General features: G+C 57.0%; 6 protein-coding genes across 6 annotated transcripts; 3 read left to right on the forward strand and 3 right to left on the reverse strand.

Annotated features, from left to right (window-relative positions):
• Nucleotides 1–425: 425 nt before the first annotated feature.
• Nucleotides 426–2,013, forward strand: P884DRAFT_221203 (uncharacterized protein). The gene is made up of 2 exons (XM_069439484.1): nucleotides 426–791; nucleotides 899–2,013. Exons 1-2 carry the CDS (start codon nucleotides 572–574, stop codon nucleotides 1,975–1,977), a joined length of 1,299 nt encoding a protein of 432 aa, XP_069298890.1. The 5' UTR covers nucleotides 426–571; the 3' UTR covers nucleotides 1,978–2,013.
• Nucleotides 2,014–2,446: 433 nt separating this feature from the next.
• Nucleotides 2,447–4,798, reverse strand: P884DRAFT_276596 (mediator complex, subunit Med16; the record flags this gene model as incomplete). The annotated part of the gene is made up of 4 exons (XM_069442977.1): nucleotides 2,447–4,023; nucleotides 4,084–4,203; nucleotides 4,347–4,566; nucleotides 4,625–4,798. 4 exons carry the CDS (start codon nucleotides 4,796–4,798, stop codon nucleotides 2,447–2,449), a joined length of 2,091 nt encoding a protein of 696 aa, XP_069298891.1.
• Nucleotides 4,799–8,416: 3,618 nt separating this feature from the next.
• P884DRAFT_197081 (DHS-like NAD/FAD-binding domain-containing protein) lies at nucleotides 8,417–10,280 on the forward strand (the record flags this gene model as incomplete). Its single annotated transcript, XM_069438035.1, has 2 exons — nucleotides 8,417–8,639; nucleotides 8,707–10,280. 2 exons carry the CDS (start codon nucleotides 8,417–8,419, stop codon nucleotides 10,278–10,280), a joined length of 1,797 nt encoding a protein of 598 aa, XP_069298892.1.
• A 1,174-nt stretch (nucleotides 10,281–11,454) lies between these two features.
• P884DRAFT_268696 (CDH1-like protein) lies at nucleotides 11,455–16,714 on the reverse strand (the record flags this gene model as incomplete). The annotated part of the gene is made up of 5 exons (XM_069442220.1): nucleotides 11,455–11,881; nucleotides 11,943–15,996; nucleotides 16,066–16,165; nucleotides 16,222–16,248; nucleotides 16,310–16,714. 5 exons carry the CDS (start codon nucleotides 16,712–16,714, stop codon nucleotides 11,455–11,457), a joined length of 5,013 nt encoding a protein of 1,670 aa, XP_069298893.1.
• Nucleotides 16,715–19,363: 2,649 nt separating this feature from the next.
• On the forward strand, nucleotides 19,364–21,561 carry P884DRAFT_120862 (P-loop containing nucleoside triphosphate hydrolase protein). Its single transcript, XM_069437146.1, has 8 exons — nucleotides 19,364–19,708; nucleotides 19,761–19,922; nucleotides 19,975–20,071; nucleotides 20,125–20,569; nucleotides 20,625–20,876; nucleotides 20,928–20,991; nucleotides 21,057–21,367; nucleotides 21,436–21,561. The coding sequence occupies exons 1-8, from the start codon at nucleotides 19,543–19,545 to the stop codon at nucleotides 21,466–21,468; spliced, it is 1,530 nt and encodes a 509-aa protein (XP_069298894.1). The 5' UTR covers nucleotides 19,364–19,542; the 3' UTR covers nucleotides 21,469–21,561.
• Nucleotides 21,562–23,488: 1,927 nt separating this feature from the next.
• Nucleotides 23,489–25,659, reverse strand: P884DRAFT_120872 (uncharacterized protein). Its single transcript, XM_069437147.1, has 5 exons — nucleotides 25,328–25,659; nucleotides 25,092–25,246; nucleotides 23,962–25,012; nucleotides 23,776–23,896; nucleotides 23,489–23,688 (listed from the first exon to the last, which is right to left on the reverse strand). Exons 1-5 carry the CDS (start codon nucleotides 25,460–25,462, stop codon nucleotides 23,672–23,674), a joined length of 1,479 nt encoding a protein of 492 aa, XP_069298895.1. The 5' UTR covers nucleotides 25,463–25,659; the 3' UTR covers nucleotides 23,489–23,671.
• Nucleotides 25,660–25,828: the final 169 nt, after the last annotated feature.

Here is a 25,828-nt window from a genome sequence, read left to right on the forward strand (position 1 = left end):
ATTATAGCGGGGAGTGGTCCAAGTGGAAGGACCTACATAGAGGATGAAACCAGACAGAGCGGGGGAGGCGGCAACCCCACTCACCGCGGAGCTGCAGCAGTTTTCCCCTGCTCCGTCACCCCCGGTACACTAGTTCACCAGGGACACTTGAGCTCTCCGGGTCATAGTTTTGCCTCCAGGCCGGCAGCAGGGGCCCTTTAAATCAACATCCGGCCGAACCACTACCAGGAACCGCTCACCTTCCGGGTGGGGGAAGTTGCGCGCGCGTCCGTCGAACATGTTTCCTTTAACGTGAACGTCTCTTTTCTTCTTCTTCTTCTTCTTCTTCTTCTTCTTCTTCTTCTTCTTCTTCTTCTTCTTCTTCTTCTTCTTCTTCTTCTTCTTCTTCTTCCTTCTTTTTTCCCGTCTTTCGTTTCCATCATTATTTTTTTTTGGTTGTCTTCGTTCGGGGCTTATTCTGCTTCCCATTCCTCTCACGCTGTCTCGTCTTCGGCCCCCAATGATATATCAGTGACCTCTCCTCGCAGAGCTGTTGCGAGCTTGGTCCCTCACACCACCACGTCGGTCCAAAATGGCTTCGGAAGACCAACACAGCGCCGGCAGCGGCGATGGCGCGTTCCGCCAGTATCTCCCAGACCTCAGCACCCCCCGTTTCACGACGATGCAGAGGCAGGATGCTCATGAATACGCAAAGGCATTCAAGGAGACCGGCGTGCCTCCATGGCTCCACGGTCTGTATCTGCACTGGCGCAAGCTGTATCAAGAACCCTTCAAGGGCATCACCAATGACGGTGCGTTGTCTCCTTCCCCATCCTTCCCCCCTTCCCCCTCCCTCTCACTCCACGATTCTTACATGAGAGTTCAAACAACTTGACTGACGAATCCAACCGAGTCCCAGGCCACGTTCGTCCGGGGCTCTTCCGTCTCCGGGACGAGGGGATTCCCATTGAGGCCATCCTCTCGGCCGCCGAGACCCTCCTCTCCAAGCTGACCCCCGATCAGCAGGCTACCCTCAGCTACCACATCGACTCCCCCGAGTGGCGCACCTGGTCCAACCCGGAGTTCCTCCTCTCGGACAAGGGCCTCCGCCTAGACGAGCTCGGCCAGGAGACCCGCGCCGCCGCCCTGGGCCTGCTGGAGGCGACGCTCTCGCCCGAGGGCTACGCCAAGGCCCTGGCGGCCATGCGCATAAACGGCTTCCTCGGCGAGCTGGTGGGCGCCCCGCGCGTCATGAACGAGGCGTCGTACAACCTCGTCCTCTTCGGCGCGCCCTCGACCGCCAGCCCCTGGGGCTTCTCCTTCTACGGCCACCACCTGTGCCTCAACGTCTTCCTCTACCGCACCCAGGCCGTCATCTCCCCCTGGTTCACCGGCGCCGAGCCCAATCTGATCGACTCGGGCCCCCACGCCGGCACCCGCATCCTGCAGCGCGAGGAGGCCCTCGGCCTGCGCCTGATGCAGAGCCTGCCCCCGCCCCTGCAGGCCCGCGCCCAGGTCTACAAGCTGCTGCGCGACCCGGCCATGCCCGAGGGCCGGTGGAACCACGACGACCAGCGGCACCTGTGCGGCGCCTACCGCGACAACCGCGTCGTCCCCTACGAGGGCGTGCTCGTGTCCGACATGGCCGAGGACCAGCGGGCGCTCGTGCGCGCCATCCTGGCCGAGTACCTGCTCTACCTGCCCGCCCGCGCCCGGGAGCTGAGGCTGGCCGAGGCCGAACGCTGGTTCGGCGAGACGTACTTTTGCTGGATCGGCGGCTTCGGCGACGACGACGCCTTCTACTACCGCATCCAGAGCCCCGTCATCATTGTCGAGTTTGACCACCACTCGGGCGTCTTCCTGACCAACAAGGAGCCCGCCAGGTTCCACATCCACACCCTCCTGCGGACGCCCAACGGAGGCGACTACGGCATGGCCCTCAGGCCCCTGATTCCCGGCATGGAGCAGGGTTATGTGTGGAAGGGGGAGAATGAGTGACCGGCTGGAACAGACAAGTAAAACAACTAAACAAACAAATAACGAGCTGGCGGTGCCTCTACTGGCAAAATATGAAAAAAAAAAAAAAAAGGAGAGCAGCACTTCACCCCCGAAATGAATACATATATATACTTATACGTATATGGATCCCTATATGTAGGTATGTTGATATTTATCTCCATCCAGTCTGCGCCACGCTGGGTGCGTCTTCCCACGGATATATTGTGATGGCTACTATGCTTTTTTATTCTCATCCCTTCATCGTCTTTGCCCTTCCGAATCGCATCCATTATAATCTTTATATTTCAGTGCTGCTTTTCCCTGCATAATGGAGATGCTGGGAACGGGCTTCGTCGCCAGATGACAGACTGCCCCCGCTACTACTACTACTCGTAGTATTCTTTAACGTCGCCCTGTGTGCATACCATGGACATGCGACCAGGTTCCGGTTTCCCCCTCTTTCTTCCCTTCAAGTTCCCCTGGGCATAGTCCCCCAGCTCCCTCCGCACATGCACTTTCTCTGCTGCGAGAGCACAAAGTTGTAGCCGGGCTTGGTGGTGAACAGATCGCTCATGACGGCCGCGCAGCGCACGCAGCGGCGCCACTGCGGGCCGGTATCGTTTCCGATCCCCGTCCAGCTGCCCATGAGCGCCGCTCGGTAGCTTGCCATCCCGTTGTCCTCTCCGATCCCGTTGGCGCCCGCGGCGCCCGCCGTCTCTTCCCCGCCGGCCGCGCCTTTGCGCTGCGCTGCTGAGCCGTGGTGGCCTTCTGCCGCGTTGCTGCCGCCCTCCGCGCCGGCCGCCTGCTTGGGTCGCGGCCCGACAACCAGCTCGACCCGCTTGAACACGTCCACATACTTGCCGGCCGCCTTCCTCTTGGCCAGGGTAACCGGGCTGTCCTCCACCTCGAGCAGGTCGTAACTGGCAAAGTACAGCTTGGCCCGGTCCGTCTGGTTGCGGAAGGCCGGAAGGGTGACACTGAATAGCTTCAGGAGGACCTCGCGGAAGCTCGGAGGCGGGTTGTTCCCCAGCAGCATGTCCAGCTCGAAGTGGGCCTGCGCCTTCTTGATGAATAGCTCGTTTTGCTGCTGCTGTTGCTGTTCCGTCAGGTTGGGGGCCTGAGGTTTTACATTGGCCGCGACGAGCCCCGAAAGAGACTTTTGGTACGCTGCTTGAATGTCGCTGCTGAGTTCGCTCAAGATGCGGTCGAACCAGGACACCTTCACAAGGGCCGACGCCATGACCCTCTCCATCCGCTGATAGGCCTGCACGAGAGCCGGGTGAGGGCGCGATGACGCTGCGGCGCCAGCGGCCGAGTCTTGTTGTTGTTGTTGTTGTTGTTGTTGCTGCTGCTGCTGCTGCTGGAACCGTGTTTCGTAGTACTGTGCCGTGCGGTTGCTCACCGACTCGACCAGCTGCAGACGGCGGCAAAGAGCCGACAGGCAGCCTCGCGTGAAGGAGCAGAGCAACATCTGCAGGGCGACATGATTCTTGGACTCGAGGTACTTTGCCAACTCTGGGAAGCGCTTCGGGCTGTTTAACATGGCCGCCATCTCCGGGTCCTCGAGAAGTTGAAAGAGCGAGTCGGTGAGCCAGGCGAGCAGAGAGGTGCCCCATCTCGCGCATCCCGTTACCGCATCCACCACGTCAGGATCGTCCATTGGGTTCCCTCTTTCTCTCATGCTCATTGACGTGTTGGCGGCGACCGTGAGGACGACAATAACGCTCCTTACACCTAGCGCAAGCATGGCAAATCGGCCGCTGCGCGAACGGGGCTTGAAGTCTCCGCGGAAGCTGAGATGACTGATGACGGAGAGGCAGTGTTGTAAGGGGGTGTTCTTCACAAGCTGCTCGTGATGGGCGGCTTCGGAATAGTCGACGACGATCTTGAGCATGTTGACCATCTCTCTTACCCAAGCAGATGCGAAGTCCGGGATGCGGTCAAACGGTCGGGCCATTGCCAAGATATCGTCACAGGAGACCGAGCCTTGGTTTAGTGTTGCAGATAAGGCGACAGTCAAGGCGGCCAGAACCGCCTTCTGATCGGCTGGGGGGCGCGATTCAGCGTCAATGTTGTGGATATCTAAACCAGGCAATAACCACCTACCGCTCTCCAGCGATGCCCCTTGGTCCTCCAGGGGATAATGTAACCTATTCCACTTGACAGTCAAATCCTCACATAGCTGGACGAAGGAGCAGTTTGTGGGCGAGAAGGCCACCTGGAGACCTAGAGAGGGGTCAGAGAAACTTGAAAACACCGTATTGTTATGGGCTTGAGAACACAAGAAAGGGACGAAGAAAAAAAAGGAGAAAGTGAGAAAGAAAGAAACAGAAGGAAGAAAGAGAGGCGAGAAAGAGGCGGGCTCTCACATGGTGTGTCGTTGGTGAAGTGAAACCCAACCTGAAGTGGGTGCATGATGCTCTCGGTGTCGGACTCGTTATATATCTCTTCCATGGTGAAACGATTCCTGTACTGAACAGTGCCGTCACTGAAGGCGAAGCAGAGTACTCTGCCAGACTGTGCTGTGGTGACGGTTACGATCACCTTGGGCAACACAATCGGCTCGAGCTTGCGCAAGCGCGTCATGGTCTGGACTCTCTGTCAGCCGGGGCCGAGCAACGACAATTGTATCGAGGAAAAAACGCACGGGAGGCACGGACGCTGTTCCGTTTTTGGATGCTAGCTGTTCAAATGCCGGGTGAAGCGCCTGAGGCTGGTCGAGGAGGATCTCCCAGCGATCAATAATACTCTGGGTCTCCTGATGGTAGGAGGTGTCTTCCGGGACGTATGATCGCACCGTCAGGACGACGGGGGGAGCCATAGGCTGGGATTGGCTAACATGGGCAGAAGGGAGGATCTCGACATGCGAGAGCTGGGATATCGCGGTGCCCAAGGCTATCTCATCCGGTCCATGCTGAGCCCAACTGGTTACGGCCACATGGCTTTCTCGAAGGGACGGTGCCAGGGTAAGGCTCTGAGGGGGGACTTGTTTGTCTACTTGAGGAAGGCCCCATTGGATGCCGACCCTCACGATCCTGAGCTGTTTCGAGGCGGTTGCGAGGGCGATTAAGAGAGTGTCTAGCAACTTGCGGTGTCAGCCAATGGTACGAGTGGGCAGATGTGACAAAGGGTGTCAATGAGGAGCATTTACTCTTGTCGGAGCACAGGGATGCGTGGGTGATCAGGTCATCAGAAGAGGTGACACTCTCGAGCTCGAGCGCCGTCTCCTCCAGGCGCCCGTTGTTCTGCGTATAGAAGAGCCTGAGGGCACCATTTGTCGTCACACACAGGAGAGCGCTCTTGGACGGGTTGGGATGCCAGGGCCCCGAAGCCGGGTAGATCTGATGCTCATACCTGTACTCGGACTGGCTTTTGACGGCCGGGCCATGGATGAGGTGGAACTGTAGGGACAGAAAGAGAGAGAGAGAGAGAGAGAGAGAGAGAAAGTCAGAACGAGCGCAGGGACCGGGCAGAGATGATAAGGTGAAACTTGCCTGTTTGTTCTGCGGCATCCCGGGGGGGAGCCAGTAGCAGCCGACGACGGCGTGGAGGTCATCGGCAATATCGGCCTCCCAACGGCGGCAGTGGTAAGGCTGATTGCTGGAGATGGAGAAAGTCAGGAGAGTCAGGCGGCCGAGTGCGTCGAGGGCGGCAAGTTCGGGGATCATGGTGGGACTCCAGGCGAGGTGGACGAAGGGAGCGCTGGCCGAGGCGGAGGAGATGGGGTTGGGCGGGTTGGGAGCTGGGGCCAGAACCGGGGCCGAGGCGGGAGGCGAAGGGGGCGACCAGGAGCTCGGCTCGCTCAACTCCCACTCGGTGGTGTCCGGGTTGCAGCGGATGAAGCGCAGGTCGATGGACATGCCGTCCTTGGAGATGGAAGCAATGGTGCCCTGGCGCGACCAGGCAATGCTCTGGCAACAGCCGCGGGTGCGCATCTCGTCTAGGCGTTGTAGCAGGGCCTTGCTCGGCAGGGGCCGGGACGGCAGCCCGGCGAGGGCGCTGTCCATGACTGGGTCGCCGAACAAGTCGACTTCATCCAGGGCCATGGCACCCCCCATGCCATCCATGCCATCCATACCGTTCATCCCGTCCATGCCATCCATACCGTTCATGCCACCCATGCCCTCCACGCCCTCCATTCCTTCCATTCCCTCCAGACCTTCCATGCCCTGGATTCCTTGGATGCCATGGATCCCCTGCATCTGCTGAACGGCCCCTTGGCCGCCGTTCATGGTGGCCCCATCCATGAGAAGGTCCATATCGTGGGCGCTCATCAGGACCGTAGGCGTCGATCACCAACTACACAAACAGTAAGTGACGGCCAGGCCAAAAGCGTCGGGCCGCCCCTGTTTGACGGGCCCAGGGGCACACGCAAGCGTGGCAGCAGGCGGCGGCGACGGCGGTGTTGCGTGGCCAACGCGCCTAGAAAAACACGATAATGGAAGTGGCCGAATGGCAGCGCAGGGAAGCAATACAGCGAGTACTGCGACCCGTTTCTTGGAGAAATCTGTCGTGAACAAGAAAATTGGATGAATGGGCAAGGAAACCTGGTGGCCAATGATGGATGATGGTGAAATGTCACGGTGCCGAAAATGGATGATTGGGAACCCGTAACTACCCCCAAACGATCAGACAGCGAGTGTGCTGTGGGCGGGAAGGCGCTCTCTGGACCCGCGGGGCGAAGGGTGCGAACAGGATGCGGGAGATTCGCCAAAGGTAAATCATGGAAAAAGTGAGCCTCCCCAGGCTCGATGCATTGAAGTCTCAGAGGTAAATTAGGAGAGGGTAGTAGTACCTTGGGCTGGCTTCCGCTGGTGAAGGTCGCTAACACGGACCCGTGCAGGGACTCCGGATTCTTGCGCTGGGATTGATGCATGTGGAGCAGGAGCGAACCAAAACTAATCCGTACTTCGCAATACACTTACCTTGTGTAAAATACGGCTGTGCTATGTAAGATACGCGAGTACTGACTCGCCACAACCAATGTGGCTGGTGTGCAAAGTAGTTAACTACCTACGCTAAACTTGGGAGTTGGAAATCGAGCAAGGTGGGCAAATGTGGGGCGGGTATCCGTAGCTCGCATACGAAGTACGGAGTACATTAACTAGTACACGCAGGTATTGCAAAAAAGCTACTCCGTATTCTTGGCGCGTTTCCCAGCAACGCGTTGCTGGGCCCACACTCAAACTACTCCACAGTTCCGGTTCCAGGGGGTCTGCTCTTCAAGGGCACGTCATTGTTCGGCAGCTCTCGCATGGTCATCGTACCAAGCAAAGGCACAAAGGTACCTTATGTACACATACCCTACTTAGGCAGGATAATATACTTTAGGTAATAATGTTATCAACTCTCAGCGTGGCGCATCTGATGAAGACACGAATCGAACTACGGAATACACGTTGCTGTTTGGGGCTCAGATGAACAGCTCAGGCTCAACCGTGTGAGCGTAAGATAAGGCACAGCCGCCCAGCTGAGGTAGGGAGGTGGTAAACATACGGATGACAATCTAGTCCGCAATGCCTGTGCAAGTCACTCTGCCTTCACGTGGCACAGAAAACTGTCACCTACCTCAGCCAAAGATCTGTAGTGAGCGGCAAGACAGATTCCCGATCGAAATCAGTTCCCAGGGTGAGGTGCAACACCGCGCTGCGTCTGCTGCTCCCTAGGTTCGAGAATGTACGTACATAGGGTACCTTACAAACCCCGTCTACATGCCGTATTTTTGTTTCGTGCATTCGGTGCATAGCACTACGGATGTGCTGTAGTGTCCTTGAGTAGTTAGATGGGATTCTGGAGCCCGCATGTTGAGTGGGTTTTGGTGGGAACGCGGCACCGAGCCAATAACCTCTACGCATTCCACGGATCCTGCGTGTGGCCCTTGCATGTTACTGGCTGCTAATGCGCCAGACAAAGAATTGCTAAATCCGCAACAATGCCCAGCCAGTATTCTGCAACAAACTAGTGCACAGTCAACCACTTCCTTCTCGCCCCGTTCAACACAACCCACTCGCCGATGCTTCAGCATAACCCGACAAGTATTGTATCGTTCACGCGACAGGATATAGGAACTGCAAAAAAAAACTCCAGAAGCATCAAACTCAGCAAACGAAAAATACGCGACCACACTCCAGCCATGATATGATATAGCGCCATATCCTCACATTCTCTTCGACGAGATCTCTATTCTTCGTCATTCTTCACTCTTATCTTACCTTTGTCTCCCGATCTTGAGCGCGCGGTTGAGCCTTTACGCCAAACCACGATTGCAGCCATGGCAGCCCCGCAACTGCAGCCGTCTTCTCCCCCGTCCTCCCCGCTCTCCGTTCTCTCGCAATCGCCCTCTCCGCCCAGCCCGGCGCTGGCCACCTCCAAGCCCTACCCCTCGCCCTCTTCCAGCGCTCACACGTCAGGTAGCGCGTCGCCATTAAAGCCTTGCGACATGTTGGATTCCATCGAGGAAATCCGGGTGCGGACAGACGAGCCCCCGCCGCCCAAGCGCCGCCGCATTGCGGCCCCTCCCAAACCACGCACGACTGCCTACATCGACCTGGAGAAGCGCGGCGTGGAGGAGGACGAGAATCTCCAGAGGCTCCTGTCGGCTCTGCGGAAGAAGAAGAAGATTGTGGTCATTGCGGGCGCAGGCATCTCCGTTTCCGCAGGGAGTACGTCCCCTCCATCAATGGCTGTCGAGATGATGACGCGAGCCCTGTCCGCTAACTCACAGCGCAGTCCCAGACTTTCGCTCGTCCACGGGCTTGTTTGCCACTCTCCGTGGACAGCACAAGCTCAAGGCGTCCGGGAAGCATCTCTTTGACGCGTCAGTGTACAAGCACGATGCGTCAACTGAGTCCTTCCACACCATGGTCCGTGAGCTGGCCCAGATCACGTCCAAGGCGAAGCCAACTCCCTTTCACCACATGCTTGCCTCAATCGCCGCCGAGGGGAGACTTTTGCGCATGTATAGCCAGAACATCGATACCCTCGACACCCAGATGCCGCCGCTAGCAACAACAGTTCCTCTGAACACCAAGGGACCATGGCCCACTACCGTCCAGCTTCACGGCGGGCTCGAGAAGATGGTCTGCACAAAGTGCGGCCACATAGAACCCTTCAATGCGTCTCTATTTGAGGGCCCGGAGCCCCCATTGTGCGAGAATTGCAAAGAACAGGACGAAGTACGGACCGCCTTTGCAGGAAAACGCAGCCACGGAATCGGCAGGCTCAGGCCCCGCATAGTCCTGTACAACGAGTACAATCCCGACGAGGAGGCTATCGGGAATGTGTCCAAGGCCGACCTGCGGAGGGTTCCCGACGCGGTTATCGTGGTGGGCACGAGTCTCAAGATTCCCGGAGTGCGGAGAATTGTCAAGGAAATGTGTCAGTTGACCCGGAGCAGAAGGGACGGCCTCACAGCGTGGATCAACATTGATCCAGAGCCCCAAGGCGCCGAGTTCAGAGACTGCTGGGATCTTGTCGTGCGCGCAAAGTCCGACGATATCGCAGAACTCGTCAACCTGCCGCGTTGGGACCAGCAAGACATAGGAGATCCCGAGGGCTATATGGTCTCGGGAGACGAGCAGAAGGAGAAGCGGTGTGCAGACAGTCTGAAACGCGACAGGGTCGACGTCTTGCTCGAGCGCAAGCGCTCAGGAGGCGCAGACAAGGACGGGTTCGTCTCCCCGCAAGCGTCGCAGACGATTTCGGACCAGGCGCCGCGGCCACTCGAGCAAGGGAGCATGCCCACCCCGAGCGGGAGCCCACGGGCTCTCAGCCCGGTTTCCACGGCCAAACCGGTGGCCAAGGGCCAGTCGAAGCAGAGCACCCTCACCTTCGGCAATGGCCTCCCTTCAAAACCTACCCAACCGTCGAAAAAAGCACCCGCCAAGCGGAAATCCCGCCAACCGAAGAGAGAGCCCGCGAAGCCCAAAAACAGGCTGGACCAGACTTTCCGCGCCACAAAGGCCAGCGCTGCGGCGCCTCTCAAAGACGCCCAAACGCCGCAGAAACAGCCCCCTTCCGACCCATACTCCTCAGACCTACCCTCCCCTCTCGACTTGCCAAACGACTTCGTCAGCCTGCCCTCGCTGCGTCCCGAGAACAAGGTCGGCAATGTCGCCCCGCTCACCATCCTCACCAAGCCGCCAGACGCCGATGGGTACGCCGCGGCGTGGCAGCCAGGAAGAAAGGGCGAGGACGGCACGCTGACGACGCCTACCGAGGACTCGAGCTCGAACGCGGCAGCAGCCCTGGGGACCATCTCGCCACGGTCGAAGCCCAGGAGCATGGGGCATCTTATCGATTGAGCTGGCCGAGTGCCGTCTGTATGCAACAGGACCTCAGGTGACTTGACTTGGTAGCGGATTTGTGCTGTTTTACAGGTCGGAGATGTGTTCCCGTGGCGTTCCTGCTCGGCCATCAGCTAGCAGGCGCCATTGGATGTTACCAGATATGGGTGTATAATCAGCGTGTTTGTTAATGGCTTGGTTTCTGATAGAAACTTGCGTGCGGTGCTGCTCTTCCGAGGGAGGAGAAATATGATCTACACAATAGAATCCGCCCTGGGAGGCGAACCTACGTAATTGGAGGCATGGTGCTTGATCCCGAGGTCAAAACCCGGCGACTTTTAGAGCACGGGTTGTAGCGAGCGCTATCAGCTCGTTGCTTGGAAATCTTGGATGTCCTTCTGGTGTCAGATACGGCCATCGATCGGCTCGTGGACTCTAGCGGTTCGTGTAGGAACACTAATCATGTATAAAGAAGCGTCTGAAGTACACACCATTGTTCTTTTCCCACCTCTAAACCCAAGACAACGATACATAAAACATAATACACATTCCTTGTTCCTTCCCTTACGATCCGTCAGAGGACGCGACCGCGAGTTCACCATGTTTTGGTGTGCGTGTCCCGTGTGTCGAAACTTCGTAGAACCCAGGGAAGGAGTTTCGACCAGAGACATGATCGAAAGAACGGAGCAGATAGAGCAGGTAAAGGAAAAAAAAACAGGCGCCTTCCCCCCCTTCCCCCCCCCAAAAGTCACCCACGCTATGATCTTGGTCGATAAGACCACCAGAGCACGCTAAAGACAGACCAGCAAATATGCATAGAGCCCTTCTCTTCTTCTTCAAGCAGCCTGTTCTTTGGAGGTAGAAGCAGTGCCATCTACTACGGCGCCCTGTTGCGCTCCCCATAACGAATGCCATGGCATCGCCATATCAACCGCATCATCCATGATGACCAACACAAACTCCGGGTATGTGTGCTTTTTTTTGTCTCCTTTCGCAAACCCGAGGAGCGCAAAGCGAAGTGGAAAGTAAAAAACAAGACAAAACACTCCGCCCTTCCTTTCTCTCATATCCGTGACGCCAATGCCGATGCATGATGTGTAAGGTCATAGTAGGGAGGCCAAGTTGAATGGAAAACGATAATGCCATCGTGGGTTGAAAAGGCCGTGAGGATAGTTAGGTCTGATGGGTTGCCCTAATAAGGGCTATGGCGGGCTGGTGGGCTCCGGCTTTGCCACGACGGGTGTCGGAGAGGAACATTCCTGTTGTTCTCTGGCCGACGGTGGCGGTAAAAGTTGAGGCGGTCACCGTCCTCATAGTAATTGCGACGCCGAGGCTCCTCTCTTCGCTCGTCCCTCCTCTCATCGCGCCTCTCTTCCCGGCGGTCTTCACGCCGGTCATCGCGGTAAGGGTCCCGGGGGCGGCGTTCTTCTCGATCGCTCGCAATTTCGCCATCCTCCAAGTCTGGGTTTCTCGCACGCTTGAGCTCGTTGGCTCGCTCCTCCTCTCGCTTCAACCTCTCCTTTTCTTTATCCTTTTCGATGAGGTCGCCGAACATCCTCTGAAGCCGCTTGCCAGAGACCTTCACCTCGCCAATGGGCCAGATCGAGGAGAGGAACTCCCTGCTACTATGTTAGCATGCGACGGGCACCGGGTTGCCAGTCAAATCACGGGGCCACTCACCAGAACTGGGGTTCCAAACTGTCAAGGTCGGCCCCATTCTCTGCTCGCAGGTTCTGGAGAAAGCTTCCGAACGTGCGGATCTCCTCACCAAGGATCTTGGCCCGTTCCTTTGCGGCCGGAAATCTCTCCTTGGAGTACATGATGCGCTCCATGTTCGCCTTGAGAGGCCGGAGAACTGACCACACCAGTTGCGTGTTGTCAGAGCTGTCAATCTCGTCGTCACGTAACTTTGACAGCTCATGGAAGCGTTCAACTGCTCTTTGGCGATCACGCTTGTATCTCTCCATAGTCTCCGGGTCCATTTTCGGTCGCTCCTTGTCCTTGGGCTTCTTCTCTTGCCTACCCTCAGGCTCGAGTCTTCGGTGTTTAGAGCCGCGGTCATCGTAATCGTCGTTGTATTTGCGCTTGTCAGGCCGAGGCGTGCTGCGGTCGTTAGCGTTGCTATAGGACCGGTGATGATCACGGTCACGGTGTTGACTCGGCTTCTTGGACATGGGCGGAGCCGGAGAGGCCGAGACCGAACCGGTGTCCCCGCGGCGGATCCCGTTTGTCAACAGCTTCTTGCTCCGGTGGTGGTTTTCCACCGCCTTCTTCGCGTTGGCATCATCTGAGTACTTGGCCATCAGGACTGACAAAAGGTACTCGGACCGTCGGACAAGATGAACCGCCCCGGGAGACTGTATCCCCTTGTCATCAGCCCTCCGGCGTTCCTCCTTTTTGTCAACACGGTGCTCTTCCAAGAAGAACTTGTCATGCATCTGCAGCTCAGGATCATCCCTGATCTGTGTCCAGGCCCCAAACCCGTACTTGTTGATACCGACAAGCAGCATGCCATCTTCGCGCGCGCCCCATTCGCAGGTATATTGCGCTGCTTTACTGGCATCTGGTAGTCTGAATGACAAGACATCGCCATGCTCAGCGAGCACACGGCGTAGGAGCCTAAGCTGGGGTGGTCGTTCAACAACGGTTTCCGCGTTGACTTTGCGAACCTCGCCAAAATCAACCAGCACGGCCTTTTTGTCCTTTTTCGCGAGAGGTTTGCCTGCCCTCTCCTCTTCTTCGCGCAATCTCTCGTTATTGGCCTCCACCGCTTGTTTGCTCACAGCGACAAGATCGTCGATGATCGACTTGAGGAAATCGTGGTCCCGGTCGCTTAGGCGGGCGTCGTGAACAATTTCGTCTTCCCGGTCCTCGAAGAAGCCGTAACGGAAGAAGGCGCGAATCAAATTGCGCGTTTCCTTCTCGTTAAGAGGACGGCGTGGATCCGAGAGCAATGCCCTTTGCTCCTCCAGCTCCTCCAGCTCCTGTTTCTCGCGTTGCCTCTTCTTTGCAAGGCGATCAGCCCGGTCTGACTCGGCGTTCTTCTTGGAACCCTTCAGCGCAGCCTTGCGGGGAGCGCTCTCTTCCATAGCCTTGGCCAGATACTCCTCGTGCTTCTTCTTCTCCTCTTCAGCCTTGACGGCCGCAAGTTCTTCGGCAGGAATGATCTGATCCCAGTCGAGATTCATATGGTCGAACTTGACATCCGTTACTTGCATCCAGTTGTCCCAATCGATACCACCGCTGCTGAGGTTGATCTTGTCATCGATGTCGGTCTTGGTCACCTCGGCATTCTCAAGAATCGCGTCGATGTCCAGCTGCTCGAGCTTCTCCTGGTTGCTCGACTGCTCAAACAAGTTTTGAGAACGCATCTTGAGAATCATCGAAATATCCTCGGCAGTCTTTGCCTCGTCGATCTTCAGACCTTTCTCCTTGAACTGCTCGCGGAGGGCCTTGCCATCGTCCGTGACACCGGCCTGTATGGTGAGGTACTCGAGGAAAAGCTTATTACGCGCCCGGTTGACAACTTCTTCCTCGATGGTCTGCTTAGCAACAAGCCGATACACGCTAACAGGCTTTTTCTGTCCAATACGGTGAGCCCGTGCCATTGCCTGCAAATCGGCCTGAGGATTCCAATCAGAGTCGTAGATGATGACAGTGTCCGCGGTCATCAGGTTGATACCGAGGCCGCCAGCTCTTGTGGACAGCAGGAAACAGAAATCTTCGCTATCCTCGGCGTTGAAGTGGTTGATGGCCATACGACGAGGGCCAGCAGGGATCGTGCCGTCCAATCGCTGGAATTGGTAACCGCGAACACGTAGATAATCACCCAAGATGTCCAGCATCTTAACCATCTGACTGAAGATCAAAACACGATGGCCGTCCTTTTTGAGCTTGGCGAGGAGCTGGTCCAGCAGCATCATTTTGCCGCTACTTGTGATCAGACCCTTGATTTGGTCTTCCCGACGAGTGCTCCCAGCCAGTACACGCTCTTCGGCGCCCTGAAACATGTACGGGTGGTTGCTGACCTTCTTCAGCTCCATCATGATATTGAGCAGCGATTGCTTGTGGCCGTTGCTGGCATCGCGAAGGGCGGCATAATTCCGAGTGAGGATGTTCTTGTAGTACTCCAATTGGACATCTGAGAGCTCGACACGGATGATCTTTTCAGTCTTGGGTGGTAGGTCTGACTCGACAGTCTCCTTTGTTCTGCGCAAAATGAAGGGGGCAATGGCGCTGTGCAACTCCCGAAGCTTCTCCTGGGTCTTCAATCGCCTGGCTTCATTTTGTTCCTCGTCCGTGGCATCCTTGTTATCGGCACTCGAGAGCAACTCGAGCTCCTCGTCAATCAGAACTTTCCCTGGGTTGAGGAAGTCTAGAAGTGCTGACAACTCGGCAAGATTATTCTGGATTGGCGTGCCAGTGATGAGAACCCTGCAGGGAATCCCGAAGCTGTTGAGCTTGTAATACAACTGAGACTCGCGGTTCTTCAGACGATGGGCTTCATCAACAGCGAGAACCTGCCACTTGATGCCTTTGAGAGTCTCCGCATCGGCGAGAATATAGTCGTAAGAGGTGACCAGAACATTGAACTTGGTCTTCTTCGGGTTCCCGTCGATGAAGAGCTCATACTCCCTAATGTTGGCGCGAGCCGCCTCGGGTCCGAGATAGACAACGTAGTTGAGATCCGGAGCCCAGTTGTTGAAAGTATCACACCATGCGGGAATAACACTGAGGGGTGCGACGACAAGGAAAGGCCCCTCCTGACCACGATCGTTGCGGAGCCAGCTGAGGAAGGAGACAGTTTGGACCGTCTTGCCGAGGCCCATCTCGTCAGCCAAGATGACATTGTTTCCGCGCGTCCAGTTGAGTGCAAGGAAATTGAGGCCCTTCAATTGGAATTCACGGAGCTCGCCACCTTTGATGTAAGGTGGTTGTTTCTCCAACTTCGTCATCCTCGATCGAGTGTCGAGATTTGCTTGCTTCCGATCAGACTGCCAGGAACGGGTCGACCGGTCCAAGAACTGATCGATTTTGTCCTGGGCATGGCTGCTGATTAGGGCAGCATCCTCCCATGTGCAGTCGTCATACTGGAGCCCCTTCCACTTGACAAAATATTCCATGCCATTCTCACCATCGCGAACGGAGACGATGCGTTCGACTTTGGTGTAGTCATCCAAAGCTTCCTCTTCCCGCTCTCGATCGAGCAACCATTGCTCGCGTTGCTCGGGGCTGATTTCATCACCACCAAACTTCAGGTCTAGCTCGTACTCTACCGTCTTCTTGAAGTAGTTCTCGAGCCGGCGAAATCCGCGGAACCCTGCGACGGATTCGGTTGTCTCCCAGGTGTTGTGGAGATGTGACTTGCCCTGCCACTTAATGTAGTATTCGAAGTCATGGCGCGTGGACTCGGGTGAGAGCTCGACGCCTTCTTTGGGGCGATGGCGCAGAATCTTCTCAATGTACGGCGAGTTATCCTCCAAATCGGCGGTCCAGTAACCGGGAGTTACCTCGTCTTCTTCCTCGTCATCCACGTCGCTTTCTTGATAGGCGCCGGCTGAGACCTGGGCCGCCCGACGGTTTGACCACCGCTTCTCCGCCAACGCCAGTGTAGGCTGTAACTCTTGTTGCCGCCGAACCTTTTTCCGGAAGCTGCGGGCCTTGGCGCCACCGTACGTATCGGAGTCCGAATCGTCGACGGATGGTTGACGGGCTGGTGTGCCTCGCTTGGAAGCTGTCACGTAGGAGGGCTGTTAGCGGAACCAGCTAGATAGACAGGCGCAAAGACAGCAGCTCCACATACTGGGTTGAGAGCGCTCGAGGCGGCGACGCTTATTCGACGACTTTCGACGAGCCGGAGTAACATCAGAGTCTGATTCATCTTCATCACCGTCCGACTCCACCTATTCGCAAACGTCAGCGGAAGGGTCTGTGGCAGCTCTACGCGAGTAGCACATACCACCTTGCGGCGTTGCGAAGGACGCGACTGTTTAAATGAGTTTCGTTAGTTACCGAAGGATAGCGAAGATAGCTGAGCAATATCATACACTACGTCTCAAGCCATACAACTCTGGGTTTTCCCGAATGTATTCGTCGTCTAATATATGGGCCGCTTTCCGTTTTGGGGCGGTCGAGGCCGACACGGGTCGATCAGACGCGTCGTTACTCTGAGCAGAGGCAGGGCTGTCTTCCTCGTTGAAATCTGCATCGTCCGGGGCATCATGTTCGCTCGAGTGGGACGCGTCGTCTTGCTCCTCTGGGGCGAACTCCGGCTCATCATCCGCGGAGCCGGCATCATCGGCAGAGTCGGGAGATGCGCCACCGACACCAGAAGGCTGTGCGTCTGACGGATGACTATTGCTTTGGGCGGCGTCCGCTATGTGTGTGCTATGTTCGTCCGGCGATGGGGAGGTGTGTCCATTCACCGGACCAGGGTCTGAGGATGTTGACATGACGATCTGGGGAGCGCAAGCTACCTGCTACACAAGACGACGATGTCAGCAACAAATCTCTCACAGCCGGCGGGCGCCGACGAGGGCTTCGAGTAGAGCCCACTCCGGCGACCCATGACCATAATACAAGGACAGAAAACAAGCAATAGCCACGCGTCAATCACGCTTGTCGCATCCGGTACGTGTAAGTGTTAAGGACGAGGCTGTGAGTGATGTCAGGAAGCGATTGTGACCCTCAACGACCGCCGGCGCCGATCGAACTGGTGTAACGGTATCATGGCTGTCGCGGGCATCGAATTTCATTTGTTTTTGGGTGTCTGACGGTGCCGGGAGGCAGCAGGGGGCACGTCTTGATGGGCGCGTGCCAGGATCGATGGCCGATTTGATGGACAAGAACGCGGCGGGTCACGACGTGGTAAAGGGCTCAAGGAACAGCAAGTGCAGCGACTTACAGGTCATCAACAACCACCTCCAGGCAGCAGACCTTCGCCTCAACTCGTTTCAAGGTCTGTGGTGATTGGAGTTGTGGTGGGGTTGAAAGCGCTGAGGACCCCAGTTGGTTTAGTGGTGATGGTGTAGCGGAAATTCGCAGTGGTGGTCGGTCGGAGGAGAGAGAATGGGAAAATGGTGAATCGGAGCCAGGCACCCGATGGCCTGTGCTGAGCCTGAGGTAGCCCCACTCAAGAGGCGCGGATTGGCCCCAACAGTCCGTTCAGCGAGGCTGACAGCTGGCTTCCCGTTTTGGGACTGGCCTTCAGCTGCGGCGTCGAGCTTGAACCTGGGTTCTCCGTACCTACACCCGACTCCGATCGCCGTCCTCACGTTTTCGGATTGCCAAGACAACTCGATGGATAGCGGTTACGCTGCGGTTGCGTGCAATGAGGTCGATGGACGAGGTGTAATAGATGATTTTTCGTGCTTTTTCTGCGTTGGTTGGCGAACGGACTGATAATCAGTGTGTTGTGAGATTGACTCGGATATGCTCTAGTTGAGTCTTAGCAAATGTCGGATGTGGAAGTTCATGGGGCAAGCGGGAGAGAGGAGAGGAGAAAGAGAGGAGGAAGGAGGAAGCACCGGCTCGCTGCCGCGGCGTCCATTTTGAGGGAACCGGCGAACGACCCGGAGCAGTCAGCATGGTATGCGTATGCAAGGCATCATTCGGGCATGACGGAAAATTCGAAGCTCGACTCCTTGCTAACCTGCGCGAAACACCTGTTCAAGCATCGTGGGCTTTCTGATAAACCGAGCCTCGCTTTGAAGTATTATACACCAGCGCCTCATGGAGAATCTAGATAATGATGGAATGATTTCGGTAAAAGTAACGGAGAGATTCCAGAGCCAAGTCCATCATCCATCCCAAGAATGTACATACATTATGTAAGTTCACCTGGTCGATTGGAGCTAGAGAGGCCAGTGTAAATACCTTCGACGGCTTAGCACTTCTCCCATCACCAACAACAGCAGTTCTCCCACTTCAGGACTTGGGTTCTTCGCTGATAGTAACAGAGAGAAAACTTCCGAGGTTCATCCATGGTACTTGCAGGCTTGGTTAGACCTCTGCAGATTGTTGGTATAACGGAAGCCCAAATAGTGTATAACTCTTCATTGACTGGTTGAGTCCATTGCTGAGTTACGATATGGATGCAGCTCATAACTGAAGCTCGTCGCCTGCTGGCAATTTAATGAGGGGTGAGTCGCAGAACCTGTTAAAGCGTGACGTGATGGTAAGTAATGAATGAGGGTGGATATGGAAAACAACCGCCCAAAAAGTACGGATTGCAGTAGGCCTCGAGCTGTTGGCCTATCAGCTGTGACGCATTCAGGCTGACGGCGCCAAGAACGTCGCTTTCCCTTTCCTCCCTTTGAGGCAATAAGCGGGTCCTGAACTTTTTTTGCCCTGCCCCGCGATCCACAACCACACGTAGGAATGCTGGTAACTAGCATTTTCGCGGGACACGGTTTTGACCCACCAAATGCAAGTGCCCCTCCTTTGGCATCCAGAATTCGAGGTCTGCCCACTTTTAGAACCCGCAATTTCTCTCGCACCGAGGACCTACGTGCAGTGTTTTGAGGGTTCCCAGCTGTCCCTTGTTCATACCGTCCGACTTCTTCGACAACGACAACCGCCGTTGGCTCAGGACAAACAGCTGTGCCCCTCCGTAACGCCCGAGAATCAGCACCATGGCCGACAAACTTACTCGGTAAGTTCTCGCAGTTGCCGGGACCGAACACAGCATCATTTGCGCCGGTATATGCGACTTTGTGCCGTGGGCAGCGCTAACGGCTTGGTAATAGTGTCGCTATCGTCAGTAGCGACAAGGTACGCCCACTTCCCGATCGCCTGTTGCTCCGCTGTCACCGGAATAAGAGAAAAAAAGGAGAGCCTGACCGAGCTGACGACGGATGTGAATAGTGCAAACCGAAGGTGCGAGACGGCGCCCGCAAGGCCACGACGTGGTGGTGCTGACAACAACAGAAATGCCGCCAAGAGTGTAAGAAGTCTTGCCCGGTGGTTAGGTCCGGCAAACTCTGCGTATGGCTGGCCCCTCCCCTACTGAACGTATATGCGTGCAGCTAATTGTCTTGTAGATCGAGGTATGTTTTAGCCCGACCCGCCCTGCTGGCAGGATGTCGCGACCTGACAGCGCGCTAAGGTGACCCCGGAATCTCGACTCGCCTTTATCTCCGAACAACTGTGTATTGGTTGCGGTATCTGCCCGAAGCGCTGCCCCTTCGGCGCCATCACTATCATCAATTTGCCCACCAATCTCGAGAGCCAAATCACCCATCGATATGCTGCCAACAGCTTCAAGCTCCATCGCCTTCCCATGCCGAGACCCGGAAATGTCCTAGGTCTGGTGGGAACCAACGGTATTGGCAAGAGTACGGCTCTCAAGATCCTCAGCGGCAAGCTCAAGCCCAACCTCGGCAAGTACGACAACCCACCGGATTGGGAGGATGTGATCAAGTATTTCCGCGGCTCTGAGTTGCAGAGTAAGTCGGTCTGGACGGAATCGGACCAGCCAGCTGGTTGACACGCCAACAGACTACTTCACTAAGCTGCTCGAGGATGACCTCAAGGCCGTCGTCAAGCCGCAGTACGTCGACCAGATTCCCAGGGCCATCCGCACCCCCGACAAGAGCGTCAAGGCCTTGATTGAAAGCCGCGTCTCGATGGACAACCTCGACGAGGTGCTTGACACTTTGGGTACAATCGCACTTTTGAACCAGGCCAGGATTGATCGACTAACACGGCACAGAGTTGCGGCACATTTATGACCGCGATGTTACACACCTGTCTGGTGGTGAGCTCCAGCGTTTCGCCATTGGCACAGTCTGTGTCCAGAACGCCGATGTGTAATGCTCCATCCTTCCGCTCCTCAGCTGGGCTTAGCTTACAAGTGTTGCAGCTACATGTTCGATGAGCCGTCGTCGTACCTCGATGTCAAGCAAAGACTGAGTGCGGGCCGCATCATTCGGTCGCTGCTGCGTCCTGATGACTACGTCATCGTTGTCGAACACGATCTGTCCGTGTTAGACTATCTCTCGGATTACGTCTGTGTTCTCTATGGTCAGCCTGCGGTCTATGGTGTCGTTACCCTCCCGTACTCCGTCCGCGAAGGCATCAACATCTTCCTGGATGGCCACATTCCGACCGAGAACCTGCGTTTCCGTGAGGAAAGCTTGACCTTCCGCATCGCAGAAGGCACCGAGGATTTCGTTGCCGAGAAATCGCGGGCTTTCCGTTACCCGGCCATGGAGAAGACGCTTGGCAACTTCAAGCTGAGCATTGACGCCGGCTCCTTTTCCGATTCGGAAATTATTGTCATGATGGGTGAGAACGGTACCGGAAAGGTGAGTTAGGAACGTGAAGAACCGTTCATGCATGATTGGCGGCTGACCTATGAAGACAACTTTTTGCCGTCTTTTGGCTGGCTCGCTCAAACCTGATGGAACTCAAAAGGTTCCTGAGATGAGGATCAGCATGAAGCCGCAAACCATTACGCCCAAGTTCGAGGGTACTGTGCGGCAGCTCTTCTTCAAGAAGATCAAGGCAGCCTTCCTATCTCCCCAGTTCCAGACTGACGTCGTCAAGCCCCTCAAGCTTGACGACTTCATTGACCAGGAAGTGAAGAATCTTTCCGGTGGTGAACTTCAGAGAGTAGGTTCACAAACTGCCAAGCTGGGTTGACCCCTTACTAATGCTAGACAGGTTGCCATTGTCCTGGCCCTGGGTATGCCGGCGGATATCTACCTCATTGATGAGCCCTCTGCGTGTAAGTCTCCCGTATACCCCCCCCCCACAATTAGGCATACCAGCATCATGCTCACATGGATACAGATCTCGATTCTGAACAGCGTATCATGGCTAGCCGTGTCATCAAGCGATTCATCATGCACGCTAAGAAGACTGCCTTCATTGTAGAGCACGATTTCATCATGGCCACTTATCTGGCCGATCGTGTCATTGTCTTCGACGGCCAGCCCGGTATCAATGCGCACGCCAACAAGCCCGAGTCGCTGCTTACGGGTTGCAACACCTTCTTGAAGAACTTGGATGTCACCTTCCGCCGTGACCCCACCAACTTCCGGCCTCGTATCAACAAGGCCAACTCGCAGCTCGACCAGGAACAGAAGCTCAGCGGCAACTACGTAAGTCCCTCGGCCAAATTTTTTTTTTTTTTTGGGGGGGGGGGGTTGACCTGACTGACCTTCTATAGTTCTTCCTGGAAGAGGCCGAGAAGAGCTCGTGAAAAGGGCATTCCAAAGGACACCCACCACAAGCACGACCGTCGCCCCCCTCGCAATGATGCATCCAATTCTGGCGTTCTAGGCGTTCAAAAAGGCGGGAATTGTAAATGTCGCCCGGATTGCGCCGGGAGAAGTGCTGACGGTGCATCTGATGAGGGAGGCGTGTCCGAGGACGACGATCCGGACATTACCATCGACGTCGGCAGCCGATCCCCTGTTGCCTGGCTCTACCGAGATTCGATTCACGTAGGCCGAGCCGTCTTTTGCTTGCTAAAGACTTGGAGGAATTAGGCGGCAATCTTGGTGGATTGACGGGCAATGGATCAAGTCGGATGACTGCCGCGGGTTTGAGCGCAGACTCTGCGAACCGCCAAGGCGAAATGTAGCGCGTTAGATATCGTACGCAGCCGTGGAAGTTGAGCACGGATGAATCGAGATACAAATGTGAACTCAGTTGTGGGATTGAGGCAGCAATTAGACTGTGAAGAGAACATGATGAAATGATCACCGTAGTAGCATAGGATGGCATGGAGCCTGTCGGTACCCTGGCTATTACGTAGCTACTCAATTCAAAATTTTTGTAACCCCTACTCTGCTGCGGCGGACACCCATGCAAGGGGCCGCTGGGGCTCTTCTCAATTGATTACAATATATCTCTACTACTGACTGACGGATGACCTGGCGTGGTTAAGGAAAGGAGAGGAGAGTGCAAGTGGGCAACGTACTTGTACCTTTGGCGGCCCTCCTCCCCGTAACTCTCTCTCTCTCTCTCTCTCTCTCTCTCTCTCTCTCTCTCTCTCTCTCTCTTTTGTTCTCTCACACTCTTTGGCTCTCGAACCCCCGCCCTCCTCCATCTGCCCAACCCCATACTCAACGATGCCTCTCAGCCGCTATACAACACTCCCATGTTACTATCCTCTGCTCGCGGGGGAAAGCGGGAGAGGGGTAGCATCGATGGTGGTTCCAAGCCGAGACCGGCGGTGGTGAATCCTCAGAAGCGGAGCCCGAACAACAAGTCGTCGCCGCCCGAGGGGATCCTCGTCGCCTGGCCGAACCTGAAAAGGGGGGATGGGGTTCTAGTCCTCCTCGATCTCTCCCTCCTCGCTCCCCGCCCGGACGCTCGGCGACGGCCGTTCCTTCTCCTTGCTGGGGAGCGGAGTGCGCTGGCCGCGGCTCGGGGGACGATCGCCACTGCTGCTGCCTCCGCCGCCGCCGTTGACGGCACGCTCGCTGCCGCCGCCTTCGACCTTGACGCGTTTCGCGGCCGGCCTGTTGCCGTCCCGCCGGTCGTGGTCGTCCTCTTCGGACGGGCGGGGCCGCGTGCGCGAGTACGAAGAGCTGGGCGGCCGCTCGTCGCCGTACGGCAGCTCGTCGACGTCGCGCTCCAGGATGCGGCGGCGGTAGATGCGCTCGCGGTCCTCCTCGCGGCTGCGGCGCTCGCGGTCGTAGTGGTTGACCTCGTCCAGGCGGGGAGGGCGGCGGTCGTAGTCCCGGTGGTCGCGATGGTCGCGGTCGCGGTCGCGGTCCCTCTCGCGATCCCAATCCCTGTCGCGCTCTCGGTCTCGGTCTCGGTCACGGTCGCGGTAGTCACGATCGCGGTAGTCGCGCCGGTCACGGTCACGATCGCGGTCGCGATCACGGTCACGGTCACGGTCACGGTCACGGTCACGGTCACGGTCACGATCACGATCACGCTCACGTTCGCGGTCGCGGTCGCGGTCGCGGTCGCGGTCCCGATCGCGCAGAGACGGAGACCGGCGAGCGGGAGAGCGGCGATCCGAGAGCAGGACATCAGCCGCGCTGGTCTTGCGGTAGTTACGCTCGCGCTCGGCCACGGCATGGCGGCGCTCGGCCTCGTAGGTATTGTGCTCCACCGGGCTGCGGCTCCTCACAGAACGGGCACTGCTGCGATGAGATCGCTCACCTCTGTCACGATAGCTGTCCGGGCGGTCACGGCGGCGCTGGCGCTCCCGCTCGGCCTCGTCCTCCTTCTCCTTGAGGCGGCGGATGTGCTTCTCGAAGGCCCCCCGCCGCGCTTCATCCGAATTGACAGCCTGGAAGGCGGGAACGTGAGCCAGCCGGCTCCGAACCTGCTCGTAAGTGTCATTGACGCTGATGGGGGGGTCCATCCGTTTCATGTGCGCACGGAGATCTTCCAGGGCGCGGCGCTGCTGACGGTCCAACTGCCTGTCCTCGTCGGTGCGCTTAGCCCGTTTCTGAACCTATTAACAGCACCCACAGTTAGCAAATTGACCCCCTCTCCCTCTTGCCCAGTTTCCTTATCTTGAGAGTTGTCGGCCATGCTTAACTCACCCGCTCAAAGATAAGCTCCAAAGTTTCGCGTTCAATGTTAGCTGTGCGCTGATCTCCCTTGACGACGGACTCAAACTCTTGGAAAGTGGTTTTCGGGGTGACCTCGAAGCGTTTGTCCTAGCACGGTTAGCGGGAGGGGAACATTCTCTTGTTTTGAAGTTTAACCGGGTGCGAGAGCTTACATCGATGACGTCGAGGACATCGTTCCTGATGCTTCTCAGGGCACGCTCTTCTTCCTCGACCACGTCCCAGAACAGCTCCATGGCGGTAGAGCCGGGGCGGCCAGCCATGGCCAGATAGCGCTCGTCAGATGCGATGAGCGGGTAGATGGAGCTCCACTTGGTGCCCGCCTTGATCTTGCCGTCCTTTCTGAGCTCGGAGAGGAGGGCGATGAAGTCGTCGCGGGCCTTGCGGTCGCGGCGCAGCCGCTTGTTCTTCTCTTCCTGCAACGACTCGTTGAACTTGCGCTCCAATGCCTTGATGTGGTTCTGGAAAACGGTCAAGACGTCGTATTTGGTGAGGGACTTGTACTTCTCGTCATTCTGGAAGGGAGCCGTGCTCTGGATGGTCTCCTGGGCCTCGGACCAGCGCGTGTAGGGCTCCAGGCTCAGAGTCGGCAGCAGCTCGATCAGGCCGTCCATGGCGCTCTTGCGCATGGCAACCTGCTGCTCCTTGTGCGCCTTCTTGAGGTCGGCGATGTAGTCTTCAAACAGCTGGCGCCGCTCGTTCTCGTCGTTGGTGGAGCGGAAGATGGTCTCGCCCTCGATCATGGGCCGGGCCGTCTTCCAGCGCGTGTAGTGCTTGATCTCGGGATGGCTCCGCAGCATGGTCGCAAAATCGGCACGCAGCTTCGTCAGCCTCTCCTTTGCACGTTCCTTGTCTTGGACGACGACGTCGTGGCAGTACTTGTCGAAGGCAGCCTTCCTGTCCTTGGGGTCTTTGATGGCGCGGAACTGCGGATCCTTGACGGTGGCCCGGACGGTCTGCTCCCACGTCCAGTCGGGCTGGACGCCGGTGCGGCGGAGGAGCTTGACGAAGGCGGTCTCGGCCTCCTCGGCAGTGGCATACTCGGGGTCGTTGGAGGCCGGGACGAAGGCTTGAGCCTGGATGTTGTTGCCCGAGGTCAGCTGGCGCGATTCATTGAGAGGCTCACGATGGTCGCGGTAGTAATCGGCACCTCCCAATCCACCGTGGTGGCTGCCGCCCTGAGCGGTGTGCGGGGTGGCCGGTGTCCTGTCGCGCTGGTCAGCACAGAGAGGTCGCAGACACTCGAGCGTTGTCGGACGGGGAAGGGGGCTAGCGGGATGCTCACGCTGGTGTCGTCGGGGTGGCCTCGCCACCGCCGGCCAGGGCTCGCTTGTAGACGTCGGGCATCTCCCACGAGCTCTGCTTCGTCTCAGTGTTGTACCAGTACTTGCGACCGCCCTCGGCCGTGTACTCCTTCCATGGCTGATTTGCGAGTGCGCGCTAGGGTCGCGAGTCAGCAATCCAAACTTGCAAAGGCAAGGCGAATCTCTCTCTCTCTCTCTCTCTCGGTCTCATTCATACCTCGGCGGGGCTCATGAGCTCTTCGGGCTTGGTCCACTGCGTGACCTTGGTCAGAGCGTTGTAGTAGTAGAGGCGGCCATCGGGGGTGCGATGCTCTTGCCAGGCGCCGCCTGGCGGCGCGAACGGCGCGTTCATGGTGTCCGAGGATGGGTTTGTGGAGGTGCGCGGAGGGCGATTGTCTTTCGTTAAGTTGCTGAGGTTATGCGTATACGAGCCGAGTGTGTTCGGGATATGAATCCCGTTTTGTGTCGGGGCCGGGTCTGCTGTGGTTCGGTGGGCTGGGGTTGTGGATGCGCTGTGTCGCACGCGCTCTGCTGCCGACGACGGGGAACGGAGGCGGCTGGATACGCGAGGAAAATTGCACCAAAAAGTGGCTGCTGCGCTGACGAAAACGGATGCGCTGGTTCGCGCTGCCAAGCCCCGACCGCCGAGCTGGGGTGCTGCAAAGCGAGGTGGGTCTACTGTGTACTATGTGGGCAGGGCCCATTCAGTGGGAGAGCA

The sequence above is a fragment of the Thermothelomyces heterothallicus genome (assembly GCF_042370625.1).
Source record: "Thermothelomyces heterothallicus CBS 202.75 unplaced genomic scaffold P884_scaffold_7, whole genome shotgun sequence".
NCBI lineage: Eukaryota > Fungi > Ascomycota > Sordariomycetes > Sordariales > Chaetomiaceae > Thermothelomyces > Thermothelomyces heterothallicus.

Bases quoted from the DNA above. Each gene is read 5' to 3' on its own strand.
- P884DRAFT_221203 (XM_069439484.1), top strand. From the start codon at position 572: ATGGCTTCGGAAGACCAACACAGCGCCGGCAGCGGCGATGGCGCGTTC. The intron at 792-898 runs GTGCGTTGTCTC...ACCGAGTCCCAG, and splicing joins CAAGGGCATCACCAATGACG to GCCACGTTCGTCCGGGGCTC.
- P884DRAFT_120862 (XM_069437146.1), top strand. From the start codon at position 19,543: ATGCCGAGACCCGGAAATGTCCTAGGTCTGGTGGGAACCAACGGTATT. The intron at 20,992-21,056 runs GTAAGTCTCCCG...ACATGGATACAG, and splicing joins CATTGATGAGCCCTCTGCGT to ATCTCGATTCTGAACAGCGT. The intron at 21,368-21,435 runs GTAAGTCCCTCG...GACCTTCTATAG, and splicing joins AGAAGCTCAGCGGCAACTAC to TTCTTCCTGGAAGAGGCCGA.
- P884DRAFT_120872 (XM_069437147.1), bottom strand. From the start codon at position 25,462: ATGAACGCGCCGTTCGCGCCGCCAGGCGGCGCCTGGCAAGAGCATCGC. The intron at 25,013-25,091 runs GTGAGCATCCCG...CCAGCGCGACAG, and splicing joins GCCACCCCGACGACACCAGC to GACACCGGCCACCCCGCACA. The intron at 23,897-23,961 runs GTAAGCTCTCGC...TAACCGTGCTAG, and splicing joins ATGTCCTCGACGTCATCGAT to GACAAACGCTTCGAGGTCAC.